Source organism: Suricata suricatta, chromosome 9 (genome assembly GCF_006229205.1).
Source record: "Suricata suricatta isolate VVHF042 chromosome 9, meerkat_22Aug2017_6uvM2_HiC, whole genome shotgun sequence".
Classification (NCBI taxonomy): domain Eukaryota; kingdom Metazoa; phylum Chordata; class Mammalia; order Carnivora; family Herpestidae; genus Suricata; species Suricata suricatta.
The window spans coordinates 111,241,439-111,254,935 of record NC_043708.1 but is presented as its reverse complement, the minus strand read 5'-3'; the positions used below and the strand labels follow the sequence as shown (position 1 = coordinate 111,254,935).

The following is a 13,497-nucleotide window of genomic DNA, read 5'->3' as shown; positions in this document are numbered from 1 at the left end:
TCGAGGGTGGATCTTGCATGCGAATTATAGCTTTAGATATACTATTGAGTATCTGCTTGATAGGACTGTTATGAATGTATATTCTGTTCAAAATTGTGACCAAGTCTCATTGAGTATGAGGCTAAAATGGCTTTGGACTTCAGAGTTCTTTGTGTTTTGTTGATTTTGTAATACACAGGTTGATTTTTACCTGTTTTCCTGTTCAGACAACCTAGTGGAATGTGAATTTTTTTCTTACTATGGTGTTGGTCAGCCTTGCCGCTTTAATTTTTTTTTCTGTGTGTGTATATGTGTTTTGTTGTTTTGTTTTTAATCAGCATTGACACACCAGGAGTGATTAGTCGTGTGTCCCAGCTGTTCAAAGGCCACCCTGACCTGATTATGGGCTTCAATACCTTCTTGCCCCCTGGCTACAAGATTGAGGTGCAAACCAATGACATGGTGAACGTGACAACTCCTGGCCAGGTTCATCAGATCCCCACCCATGGCATCCAGCCCCAGCCTCAGCCACCACCCCAACATCCTTCCCAGCCTTCAGCCCAGTCAGCCCCAGCTCCTGCCCAGCCAGCTCCTCAGCCCCCACCTGCCAAAGTCAGCAAGGTGAGCACTTGGGAACTTTACCTCATGTAAAATGCATCCCTAGAAAACCCTCTCCTTGGACATTGCCCCTTTATTTAAGACTCCAAGATGTCAGTTGCAGTGATTTCATTAGAGGAGATGCTGTAGTCACATCCCTGTAAGATGGTTCACATTTACCTAAATCCACATATTTTGATATCTGTTTAAATCAACACATCAGCAGTCTACAAGGACTCTTTTTTTGTCCCCACCTCCTGCACAGTGAACCCATGAGCATCCCAACAAATAGCAGCCTGATTTGTACAGTAGTACTTTGACAGCACAGTTGATAGCACAGGCAGAAATGGTCAGCCTGTGATCGGATTATGCTACTGCCTTTGCGGTCACCATTTTCTAAAAGTCACTCCATTTATCAGGTTGAGTCATATCAGGCTAAGGAGAAGCTCCTATTGATGATGGTGATGATGGTGGGGTCTGTTCTTGGTCTGGATCTGTACTGTCTGATCTAGTAGCCACTAGCCACATAAGACTGTGTTTACATTTAAACTAATTAAAATTTAAAGTAAATTCAGTTTCTCAATTGTACTAGCTACATTTCAGGTGCTCAGTAGCTTCGTGACCTAGTGGCTATTGTACAGGACAGTGCAAATAAAGAATATTTTCATCATCTCAGTTCTACTGGACAGAGGTGGTTTGGAAGCTTTTTATGTGGAGTTCCTGCAACAGTTGTCTTTTGACATTAAAGATTGATGGAGAGTGAGGTTTTTTTTTTTCTATTCCGTTTGCACCTGTTGAGTGAGCTTAAACATTGAATTAGAAAAAATTCTCCCTTGTAATTGGAAATGTAGCCATTTTTAAGGTTGCATTTAGAAAATTTGAGACTGAAATATCTGTATTAGAATCTTTGAATTCTCTACACTCCCCACGCCTGCCCAGTGTGATTTGAGTTGGGCTGAATGGCTTGGCCAGAGTAAATAAAGGATGTATATTGATTAGACACTTTGTTTCTCTTTACTTTGACCTTTCTTTCCTATGTCAGACCATCTGTGTTCCTGAGGAGAATAATGACTTTCTTCTTTTTAGCCTTCCCAACTACAAGCACATACTCCAGCCAGTCAGCAGACTCCCCCTCTCCCACCATATGCATCCCCGCGTTCTCCACCTGTCCAGCCTCATACACCAGTGACAATCTCGTTGGGAACGGCCCCATCCTTGCAGAACAATCAGCCTGTGGAGTTTAATCATGCCATCAACTATGTTAATAAAATCAAGAACAGGTTCCAGGGCCAACCAGACATCTACAAAGCCTTCCTGGAAATTTTGCACACGTATCAGGTATGAGTGTTGCCTTTTCAGCGGGTCTTAACCAGGTCACGTGCTGAGGGCATCTGGGTGGAGAAGAACTTGACTAACCGCTATTATGTCCCCTGATTTTTACTGGAAGTCAACAGGGTGAAACTGTGATGTGTGCTTACAAAGCCAATTTGATTTGCCTGACTTTAATTGCCAGCTAGGCAGGATTTTTAAGTTCCTGCACTGTGAAGCAGATACTTATTATCTGGGTAGTTAGGGGATGGTTTATATAGTATAGTTCGTGCGCAGTAGGAAAAGGAGATATTTCTCTAAGGTTTTGTTTTTTATTGGTTGGTAGTGGTCCTCTGAGCATTCACATACAGTGTCCTAGTTGTTTTTTTTTTTAAGTTTATTTATTTATTTAAGTAGTCTCTGCACTCAGTGTGGGGCTCAAATTTATGACCCCAAGATCAAGAGTCGCATGCTCTTCGGATCTAGCCAGCCAGGTGCCCATCCTAGTTTTCTTTTTTTTTTTTTAAGTCTGTTTATTTGTTTTGAGATAGATGGAGGTGGGGAGGGCAGAGAGAGGGAGAATCCCAAATGGGCTCCCACAGTCAGCACAGAGCGCCATGCAGGGCTCGAACTCACGAACCGTGAGATCAGACCTGAGCTGAAATCAAGAGTCAGACACTTAACTGACTGAGCTACCCAGGCGCCCTGCCCCTGTCACAGTTTTAAAAAAGTTATCAGCCATCATCTTCTCATTTCTCAGCTTAAAAGCTTGCAATTAAAACAGGTGCTGAGAACACAGATTTTTTTCCCCTAACTACAGCCCAAGTAGATAACCTACAGAGCTCCTGTCAGACATCCCAGAAAGTGTGCAAAAGGTAGTCATTCAAAACAGTGGCCCTCTCATATGGTATCTTCCCATTTGCAATTTCCTGTCAGAAAGAGCAGCGAAATGCCAAGGAAGCTGGAGGAAACTACACCCCAGCACTGACTGAGCAGGAGGTGTATGCCCAGGTGGCTCGTCTTTTTAAAAATCAGGAAGATCTGTTGTCAGAGTTTGGACAGTTCCTCCCAGATGCCAACAGCTCTGTGGTAAGTTTTTAGAAAGAACTGTGCTATTTAGAATTATCATCTTAAAAAGTTAGGAAGCTGGAAACAGGAGGGAACTTTTTCTAATGATACCCTTGCTTTGGTAAGAGAGTTAATCTCTTTCATCTGTCTTAATTAGCTTTTAAGCAAAACCACAGCTGAGAAGGTTGATTCTGTGAGAAATGACCATGGAGGCACCGTGAAGAAGCCCCAGCTGAACAACAAGCCACAGAGGCCCAACCAGAACGGCTGCCAGATCCGAAGGCACTCTGGGACCGGAACCACCCCTCCGGTGAAGGTGAGAAAGGGCAGCGCCTGCACGTTTTGACTTCTGGGAGCTGTTCTCGCAGACAAGTATTCTAGGGTTGTTCATGTGTTCTTCCCCTAAGCGTGTTGAAAGTTGGATCCTGGGAACTCGGGGTGAGTTGGTGTATGTCACAGAAACTCGATGCAAAGCTGCTTATCTGGCTTTGCAAAAGAATGTTGCACAGATTACTGTACTTTTTGAGTTTTTAGTATTTTCTCTGTTTTTTCTTTGCTATCCGCCGTCATGTCTCTGTTTGCTATCAGACGTTTCTGAGACTTACTGATTTCTCCCTTCTCATTTGATCTTCAACCTGCCTTGTGCTGAGGATGGTTATTAAGCTTGATCATTGTTTCACGACTAAGTCAGTGATCTCTTAAGTCCTGCTGTGAGTAGAGTGTCTATACTTTGTGAGATGTCTTTGGTCAAGAGGCCCAGCCTGCCCAGGATTCTGTGTTGAGTTGCCAGATTTCATCGGTATCATCCAAATCTCTAAGGCAGGGCCTTTGGGCTGTAGCAGAGAGAGATCTTAAACTTCTGTTAGTGACCTGTCACACAATGCTTCTTGTTACAGCTAAGCCTGCTCCCTTCCTCTTGGATGTAGTGTGGCTGTGCTAGAGGGATGTGCTGGATGTCGCTTCAGTGATTTCTACAGCAGTATGTAAAATGGAAGAGATGGCCGTGTCTACAGAATCTAAAGAATAAAAAGCTAGTGGAATTTTGAACAGTAAAAAGTGATTGGTGAACAAACAGATGACTACAAAGACGGACACATTAGGTGTTGCTCACACTTTTGAAGGGCTATTTTTTAGTACTTGTAATGGCTCTTCCTTTGGAAAGCAAGTTGAATGTAGTAATAGTTTATATTCACTTGAGGAAAGAGTGTTGGCTATACAGGTAACAAGAATCAAGTTGGCAGCTGAGCCCCACTCTTGCGCTGTCTCCTCCCACGCTCGATTGACCTCAGGTGGAAACACTAGAAAGGGGGCTATTTTCTCCCTAGGCAGTGTAAGAAGCGGAGGCTTTGGCTCTTGAGACCATGTACTCTGAGGTGGTTGAGGTAAATGTGCTACTTCTCCCAGAGTTTGTACATTTCTCTGCAGGGAGTTGAGAGAACGCTTTTTAAAAGTGAATTCTTGTCTGACAGTTACGTCATGGCCTGTTCATTGCCTTTGAAGAAGCAGTATTAAATTGCTCCGAAAGGATATTGCTGACAAGATCGTCATTCCTTCTTTTAGGAAAATAAACTGCTTTTTTTTTTTCATGAGTTTTTAAATTGAACTATAATTAAAAGTTGAAGATGGATTTTTGTCCTGTTCTGGCAGTGGGCTCTTAACTCTTTGCCTCCGCAGCTAGGGAGAGGGGCTCGTTGCGCTAGATTCCACATGAAGTCACGTTTGGCTAATGGAAAGAGTAAGGATATTCTGTTACCACAGTAATGCTGAGACCATTTGTAGAGGGACTGTTTGGGCGGTAGAATTATTTGTGAACCTCTGGGGGCGGGGGGTGGGGGGAATCTGACAGGCAAACTGAGATAGAGAAGATAGGTGCAAATCTTTTAGGATATAAAGCGAGTGAGTGATTTGAATTCTGTCATTTGTTGCAAATTACTAATCCGCAGTGATCACTCGTGGACCCATTGAACACAGATGAAAATCAAACTCCGAGAACTCCACTCCTCGAATCTTACATGTTTGTATTTTTTCTTTTTTTGCAGAAGAAACCTAAACTGCTCAGCCTAAAGGATTCTTCTCTGGCAGACGCCAGTAAGCATGGTGTAGGAACTGAGTCATTATTTTTTGATAAGGTAATTGTTGAATTAGATATAATACTGGTTATTAATGCCACACACAAATTACCCCGTCCCCAAGAAGATTTTGTTTAAGAGGCATCAAGCTGATGACATAGTTTCTAAGTTGTAGGTCCTTTTGGACCAATGCATCCATTAGCACAGCTAGACAAATAGTGGCATTGTCTGTGTTACTTTTGTGATGTAGTTTTCAGCATTTTCTGTGGTAGAAGATGCTTTTGAAAAATATATGAGGTTACTCATGGGTAGCCTATATGGCTGAGTTGGCTGTGTCCAACTTGAGCTCAGGTTATGATCTCATGGTTCCCGAGTTCGAGCCTCACATCAGACTGTCTGCTGTCAATACAGAGCCTGCTTCGGATCCTCTGGCCCCCCCACCCCAACCCCTGTCTCCCTGCTCTTCCCCTACTAGTGGGTGTGCACGCTTTCAAAAATAAATAAGCATTAAAAAGAAAGGAAGATGCATGATGTTACTCTTGAAAGATGTTTGGAGCAAACATTAAAAACATTTTTTTAAAAAGGGGCAGCGGGTGCCTGGGTGGCTCAGTCGGTTGGGCAACCGACTTTGACTCAGGTCATAATCTCATAATTCATGGGTTCGAGCCTCGCATCAGACTCTATGCTGACAGCTCAGAGCCTGGAACCTACTCGGATTCTGTGTCTCCCTCTTTCTCTGCCCCTCCTCTGCTTGTGCTTTCTCTCTCTCTGTCTCTCAGAAATAAATAATAGACATTAAAAAAAAAAAAAGATGTTTGGAGCTCCCTGTCATAGATTTCCAGGTCTGTACCATTTGTTGAGGACTCAATATGACTTAAAATCTTCTAATTGCTTGTGGTACTTACTTGAGGTATCAAACATAGGGTTTGTGGGAATTCTGATTGGTTTTCAAAGTTTCCAGCTGGTCCTGATAAGCTGTCAGAGTTGCGCTTACTGGTGTAAACACAAAGCTTATTTGTGTGGTATATTAGTTTGACTCTCTTCCTGTGTCTTGGCCTCCTCCTTAGAGTCAGCTTGATGATTAGCAGGCTGCCTTTATCAGGGTAATTGGCAATTGTCAGACTTCTCCTTGGCAAAAACCAGTATGGCTTGATCTGGTACAGATTTACCCTGTCTTGCACCTTTGGGTTTTTGCAAAAGGGCTGGTGTTTTAGCATCCCCATGATTGGTGCCTCCTTATCTCTCTAGCCTGCTGTGCCTGTGTGAGCTGGCCTGTCTAACAACCGAGTCCCCTGGCCATGAGTTGAACCATTTCTGAGGGCTGCCTGGGCACTTGGTACTTCTAAGGGAAATTGGAAGTCCAGGTCACAACCAGCAAATGACAATGAAAGAGTAGAGGGTAGGATATGAATAAGTTAATTTTTAAATGAATAATGACATTTTTTGTTTTCTGGGTTTGTTTTGTTTTGTTTTGGGGACACTTATTTCTTAGAGATATATACTGATATACAGTTGACCCTTGAACAATGGGGGTTGAAAATCTGAGTATAACTTGGGACTGCCCCAAAACTACTGTTGACCAAAGAACCCCTACTGATAATATAAATTATGGATTAATACATATTTTGTGTGTTATATGTATGATGTGCTGTATAATAAGCTAGAGAAAGAACTATTAAATCCATAAGGAAGGGAAAACACATTGACAGTACTGTATGTATCATAATCTGTGTGTAAGTGGACCGGTGCACTTCAAACCTGTGTTGTTCAAGGGTCAGCTGTTTAGATGAAATGTCTGATATTTGCTTAAAAAAATTTTTTTATGTTTATTCATTTTTGAGAGACAGAGAGAGAGAGAGTGAGCGTGTGCACAAACTGGGAAGGGGTAGAGAGAGAGGGAGACATAGAATCCGAATCAGGCTCCAAGCTGTCAGCACAGAGCCTGGTGGGGCTTGAACTCACGAACCATGAAGTCATGACATGAGATGAAGTTGGACACTTAACCAACTGAGCCACCCAGGCAACCCTGAAATTTTCTTTAAAATTCAGGGGTGGGGGAAATGGTTATAGATGAAGTAGAATTTACTTTATATTGATCATTGAGGCTTGGTAAGTACATGGAATTCATTAGACTATTCTGTCTACTTTTGTGCATGTTTAAAGGCTAATAACATAAAAGTAAGTGAATATGGTGTTTAGAACAAGAAATATAGTTATCTTTCATCTTTGGCTTTGAAAATGCAAACTCCATATGGTATCTACTGACAGATCATTATAAAAGTATACAAGAGCCTGGAGAAGAGGTTGTTGCTAACCTGATTGGTTTGGTGAGGATCTCTCTGCAGTCCTCACTAAAGGACCACAATGCTAAAGATTCACTTTTGAAATTAAAACTCCAAATTGCTTATCTAGCCAGGCTGGCGTTACTCTGTGTATACCATTGAACATTTTTAGGTTTTTAGATGTTAAAGTTCAGTATGATTATCAGGTCAGAGGATAGAAGCATCTTATTTAGAAAGTCATTATTCAAGATTACCAGAGCTTAAAAACAGAATTGGCAAAAATTCTTGCCATAAACATCTGTTAGGAGAAGCAGCAAAAACTTGGGTAACTCTGATATGGTTGGAGAATCAAGCATATAAGTAGGTAAACGTACTATTTACTTAGGATCTCATTAAAAATATTTATATTATGAAAAATTTTAAACATCTGTAAAATTAAGGAGACAAGTAAAATGACTCTTCGCATCCCCCTCGTTCAGCCTCAGCAGTCCCCACCGCCCAGCCGTGCACTTGTTTCTCATGTACTCTAATCCACCCTGGGTTATTTGGAGACAAATCCCACAGATTATATTATTTCATACATAAGTATTTTGCCAAGTTTCCTTTTTTTAAGATATTATTTATTTATTTTGAGAGAGAAAGAGCACACGAGCAGTGGAAGGGCACAGAGAAAGGGAGAGAGACCATCTCAAGCTGGCTCTGCACTGTCAATCCCATGACCCTGGTATCATGACCTGAGCCAAGATCAAGAGTCAAATGGGCAACCAGTTGAATCACCCAGGCGCCTCCAAATTTCCCCACTCTTTTAAAAGCAATCTAAGATTTCTTGATTCCCCCTTTAACTATTTCTCTTCTGGTTGTCTCCATAAGGTCCGAAAGGCTCTGCGGAGTGCAGAGGCCTACGAAAATTTCCTGCGCTGTCTTGTTATATTTAATCAGGAAGTGATCTCTCGGGCTGAGCTTGTGCAGTTAGTCTCTCCTTTCCTGGGGTAAGTGGAAAGAGGGGCTTAGCCCTGATGTGTGGTGTAGAGCTGAGGATATATGATAGTCAGCGTACCCATTATGATCTATTTTTGCCTCATAAAATGTCAAAGTCACAAGAGTCCTGTGGGACTTCTTCTAGTTTAACTCTAGAGATGGAAAAATAGAGAAGGCATCAGCCAAGACTAGGGGTCTCTTCATCCCCTGACCAATGTTGGATGTTTGTAAAGACAAGTCTCTTCCAGGGTTCTAGAATCCTGACTCTATTTGACAACCTAAGAATTATGCAAACATTAAAGTGGTCTTCTTGATTAGAAGAGCAGCTGGTTATTGCTTAATTTCAGTGCAGCTCCTCCATCAGCACCCTGACTAGTTTTGGAGCGCTCTACAAGAAAAGGGGAAGCCAGATGCTCAGAAGCAGTGCTTCTTAGACAGGAAATAATAATTGTCATTGGAATTTGTCCCTGGTAGCAGAGTTCCGACCCGGCACCAAATAGCCATATCTCAGGATAACTGCATCATGCTTCTAGTTACTCACCAGTTTTTGGTTTTGATTCTTCAGGAAATTCCCTGAATTGTTTAATTGGTTTAAAAACTTTCTGGGCTATAAGGAGTCTGTACATCTGGAAACCTTTCCAAAGGAACGAGCCACAGAGGGCATTGCCATGGAGATAGATTATGCCTCTTGTAAACGGTTGGGCTCCAGCTATCGGGCCCTTCCAAAGAGTTACCAGCAGCCCAAGTGTACAGGACGGACTCCTCTCTGTAAAGAGGTAAGGCTTTTCCTGGAAAGGATCAGTCCTCATTCCTCAGTTTCCTCCAGAGGGAGTGGCACCAGGGATCAGGAATTTATATAAATGAGGAAATCAAGGCCCATCTCTTTTTTTCCAGAAGAAAATGTTTTATATTTATTTCCAGATTTCCTATCTTTTGCAAACTTACTAAAGATGAAAGTTGCAATGTTAATGGTTTCTTCCATCCCCTAGAATTGTCTTTTTGTTGAGAGTGCTTCATCACCAGAAAGGTTTTACACCTTGCCTTCAATTTCTCTTCCTTTACTCAAAGGTTTTAAATGATACGTGGGTTTCCTTCCCTTCCTGGTCTGAGGACTCCACCTTTGTTAGTTCCAAGAAGACCCAGTATGAAGAACATATCTATCGTTGTGAAGATGAACGCTTTGAGGTACAAGCTCCTTTATCACTTGGAAGTTGAGGAAATAGGAGGTGCTGAATGCTAAGCTCTCTTAAATATCTGTCTGTGAGGTTTGGCCTTTAAGACAAGGCTTGTATTCAGTAGTAAGTACTTATTGTCATATTTACCAGGCTTCACAAGTTCGTCAGATACATTAATACTGTTTTATGGCATATGTGACCTGTCTGGGCCACTTTAACCTTGTTGACTAAAGTTATCCTTTGATGGCTGTGTAATACTCCCTTGAATTTTTAACAGCCTTTAAAAAGTTAATTGTGTTTTACAGGGTATCTAAAACAGTATTTGTTAAGGCTGTCTGAACTGTTTTAAAGAGGTTTAATTATTTATTTTGAAGTGTTTATTGTTAGCAGGTATCTTGATAGAGTTATTAGCAAAGCAGCTCTCCTGTGAGGACTGGAATTCTTCTATCTATATCTGATTGATTTGGCTCCTTGTGAAAGAAAGCAAAATTAGGGCTTCATTTTAAAGTAGTTGGGAAGGGGGGCGCCTGGGTGGCTCAGTCGGTTAAGTGTCCCACTTCGGCTCAGGTCATGATCTCATGGTTTGTGGGTTCGAGCCCCGCGTCGGGCTTTGTGCTGACAGCTCAGAGCCTGCCACCTGCTTCAGATTCTGTGTCTCCCTCCCTCTCTCTCTGACCCTTCCCCACTCACGCTCGCTCTCCCTGTCTCTCAAAAATAAATAAACATTAAAAAAAATTAAAAAAATATAAAAGTAGTTGGGAAGGGAACAGCCGGAGTGAACAAGTGAGCTGGTAGAGCCTCTGTACCAGCAGTGGGAGTGCTGAGATTGTTAAAGTGTCCAGTTTGCTGATCTCATCAATAGAAAAGGGAATGTTCAGTGTGTTTAAAGAGGTAAAATGATGTGTATCCTATTTAATGCATTTATTATATAAAAGCAACTGGCCCTGCTTATTCATATAGATAGGAGATATCTTGCTCTTTTTTGAAATCCATATGACTTCGCTCTGCCAGCCATCCCTCTTCACACTTGATTCAGCTGTTTCTAGCATGTTTTGAATGAAGAGCCACATGTTGTTTGACCACTGACAGGTGATTGGCCCCAATGTTCATGAGGAGTTTGAACCATTCGCATAAAGTGAAATTATGACAGATAACAACATCCATGGAAAGTTTTATCAGTCTGAAGAAAGCATTTCTTTGTACCTGTGTTGAGTAAGGGTAGACGATGAGTTAGAAAGCAGAGATTGGCATCCTTTTCTGACAGTGTGTTCCTATTCTCAAATGGTATGCCTGCAAAAGGCAACATCTGCATTTCACACTGTGATTATAGGCATGATGATGAAGGATTGGGTAGGAGCATTCCTTTATACCTCAGGATACGTTAGTGATCCTGCAGTGTAGACAACCCCTAAATTTCAGTGGCTTGAAAAAAACAGATTTATTTCTTGATCCTTCTCATCAGAATTACTTCGAGGAACTAGGCTGACCAAGTGCCACCATCTTGATTATTGCCAATCACTAGAGGGAAAAGAGCTCAGAAGGGCCTTGCACCTTTAAATGCTCTAGCCTAGAAGTAATAAACACTGCTTCAGCTTACCTGCCCACACTCATTTGCCGGAACTAGTTAGATAGCCCTGTCTTATCACAAGGGAGCCTGGAGGTTCAGTTTATCGTTTGTCCATAATCAGAAGATGAACTAGAAATTTTACAGAAAATTACTGCCACAGTCCTCAAACTAGAAAGTTTAGGGAAAACTTCTGTAGGCGTTTGGTCATAGGGCCCTGACACTACTCATTTACTAAGTTTTTTGTTTCTCATTTAGAGAATCTTATGTTACCCGTAGGAAAAAAGTTAGCTCAAAGGTTGCCAGTCCTATCCTTAACCAGCTCTGGCTACGCCCTTGCCCCAAAGTGAGTTCCAGGAATTTTATTAGGATTTAGATGGTTACCCACAGATACTACATTGAAGCCCCCTGCTTTTTTTTTTTTTTTAACAGTTACTTTTAAGAGACAGAGAGCACAAGTAGGGCAGGGCAGAGAGAGAGAGAGACACAGAATCTAATGAAGGTTCCAGCCGAAATTGGACGCTTAACCCAACTGAGCCACCCAGGTGCCAACCCCCCCTTTTTAAATATTTATTTATCTTAGAGACAGAGCACAAGGACAGAGAGAGGGAGACACAGAATCTGAAGTAGGCTCTGGGCTCTGAGCTATTAGCACAGAGCCCAATGCAGGGCTCAAACTCCACAAGATCCTGACCTGAGCCGAAGTCGGACACTCAACCACACAGGTTGAGTGGGAGCCACACAGGTGCCCCAGCATTGAAGTCCTTAAGGAACGATAGTTACTGTTCTTACGGGATGTGGAACAAGACTAAATATTTCAGGTTACCCTGATACAATCTGAATGGTCTTCTGAGGAATGTTGTATTTTGTTTGTTTTGTTGTGTTTTATCATTTGTAACTCATCGTAGCAATCCAGGAAAGTTCAGGGGGAAGGAAATGTCAGTAAGATTGCCCCCTGTGAGATTCCTTTGGTCTGGGAGTCAGTTGTCCTAAGCAAAGCACACTGATGGTGTTAGACGTAACAATTACCACTTTTCTATCATTTGTTGGATATTACATGCCAGACTGTGCACTAAACCCTTTATGTGGATTGTATTGTTTAATCTAGAAAACAGTCTTATGAGAGTAGATGGTATTGTCCTTGTTTTGTTGGTAAGGAAGTAGAATTTTGTGTGGCTGCTGTGATCGCAGAACTTGGGATTCACATCCAAGGAACTTGACTTCTTACTTCATACTCCTGACTGCTGTTCTGTTCTGGTTTGGGTCCTGAGCACACTCTCTTTTGCTTTAGCTTGATGTAGTTTTAGAGACCAATCTGGCAACGATCCGGGTTCTGGAAGCAATTCAGAAGAAGCTTTCTCGCTTGTCTGCTGAGGAACAAGCAAAATTTCGCTTGGACAACACCCTTGGGGGCACATCGGAAGTTATTCACCGAAAAGCACTCCAGAGGATATATGCTGATAAAGCAGCCGACATCATTGACGGCCTGCGGAAGAACCCCTCCATTGCCGTCCCAATTGTCCTTAAAAGGTAACTGACTGGGTGTCCCCTACATGCTTTAGTGTGCTTCATGACAGATTCAGTGTCCCATTAAATAAGGCCCTCGTTTTCGACCTGGGTGTTATCCTGTGAGGCCTCCATTTCTCTCCAACCCTGGTTGCTGGAAATCAGGTGCAGCATGGCGTAGCGGAGCTTCTGTGTGAGCAGCAGCAGAGAACAGACCTTGAAGGTCCATAGTGGAATGCTCCCTGTGTTTAAGGGAATATTTTAAAATTTAGAAAAGAACAAAGAAAACAACTACCCACATTCCTGCCACTTAGTACTAAACATTTGTTAACACCTTTGTTTTTTAATAAGGAAAATCACTCTTTGTCTTTGTAAAATTGATACTTTAAAAAGACTTATTACTAGCTTGCCACTTTTACCAAGAATGTCTTACTTTTTTCTCCTGACAAACCTTCAGCCTGAGGGGTAGAGGGGTGTTGTGCTCCCCTAGCCCAGGCATGAAGGGGGAGGCCAGGGCTAGGGCTGAGCCCCGGGCTCCTTCAGTCCATGGCACTCTGGACCACAGTGTGAATCTCAGCTGGCAGCCGGGTCCTCTCTCAGTATCACCTGAAGGTGGGAAGGGATTCTTACTTGCTGCACAGGTTGCAAATGCCGGTTTCATTGTGCCTTCCTAGCCCTCCCTTCAGGAGCCGGCATAAGTGTTCCTCTTCTTGCCATGCCCCTAGCATTGAATTTTGGGCTTTGAGATGTGGGATATTCTTTAGCTCTAGTGCCAGTTTTGATTTTCTTCTGCTCTCCTCTTCTGGAGTGCTTGGATCGGTGATTGCCATCAGAAATTCCCAGACCGAGCGCAGAGGAGCCTTCCAGTGCAAATGCAAGTTCTCTGCTCTGCACTTCCGCATTTATAGTAGTTAGCATAGTGAATGTTCGCAGAAGTCCTGCAGCTTATTTTGTCTGGCCAAGGAAGAGCC

At 42.5% G+C, this 13,497-nt stretch overlaps 1 protein-coding gene across 4 annotated transcripts in view; it reads left to right on the top strand.

Annotated features, from left to right (window-relative positions):
• SIN3A (SIN3 transcription regulator family member A) overlaps positions 1-13,497 on the top strand; it is a 70,417-nt gene that overhangs the window by 28,139 nt on the left and 28,781 nt on the right. For 3 of the 4 annotated variants that reach the window (XM_029952928.1, XM_029952926.1, XM_029952927.1), the window contains 9 exons: positions 318-600; positions 1,663-1,914; positions 2,821-2,973; positions 3,110-3,268; positions 4,992-5,081; positions 8,174-8,292; positions 8,847-9,057; positions 9,350-9,466; positions 12,312-12,550. In XM_029952928.1, the coding sequence (XP_029808788.1) occupies positions 318-600; positions 1,663-1,914; positions 2,821-2,973; positions 3,110-3,268; positions 4,992-5,081; positions 8,174-8,292; positions 8,847-9,057; positions 9,350-9,466; positions 12,312-12,550 (1,623 nt within the window). The remainder of the gene's footprint in view (positions 1-317; positions 601-1,662; positions 1,915-2,820; positions 2,974-3,109; positions 3,269-4,991; positions 5,082-8,173; positions 8,293-8,846; positions 9,058-9,349; positions 9,467-12,311; positions 12,551-13,497) is intronic. The other variant, XM_029952929.1, reaches the window with a different exon arrangement.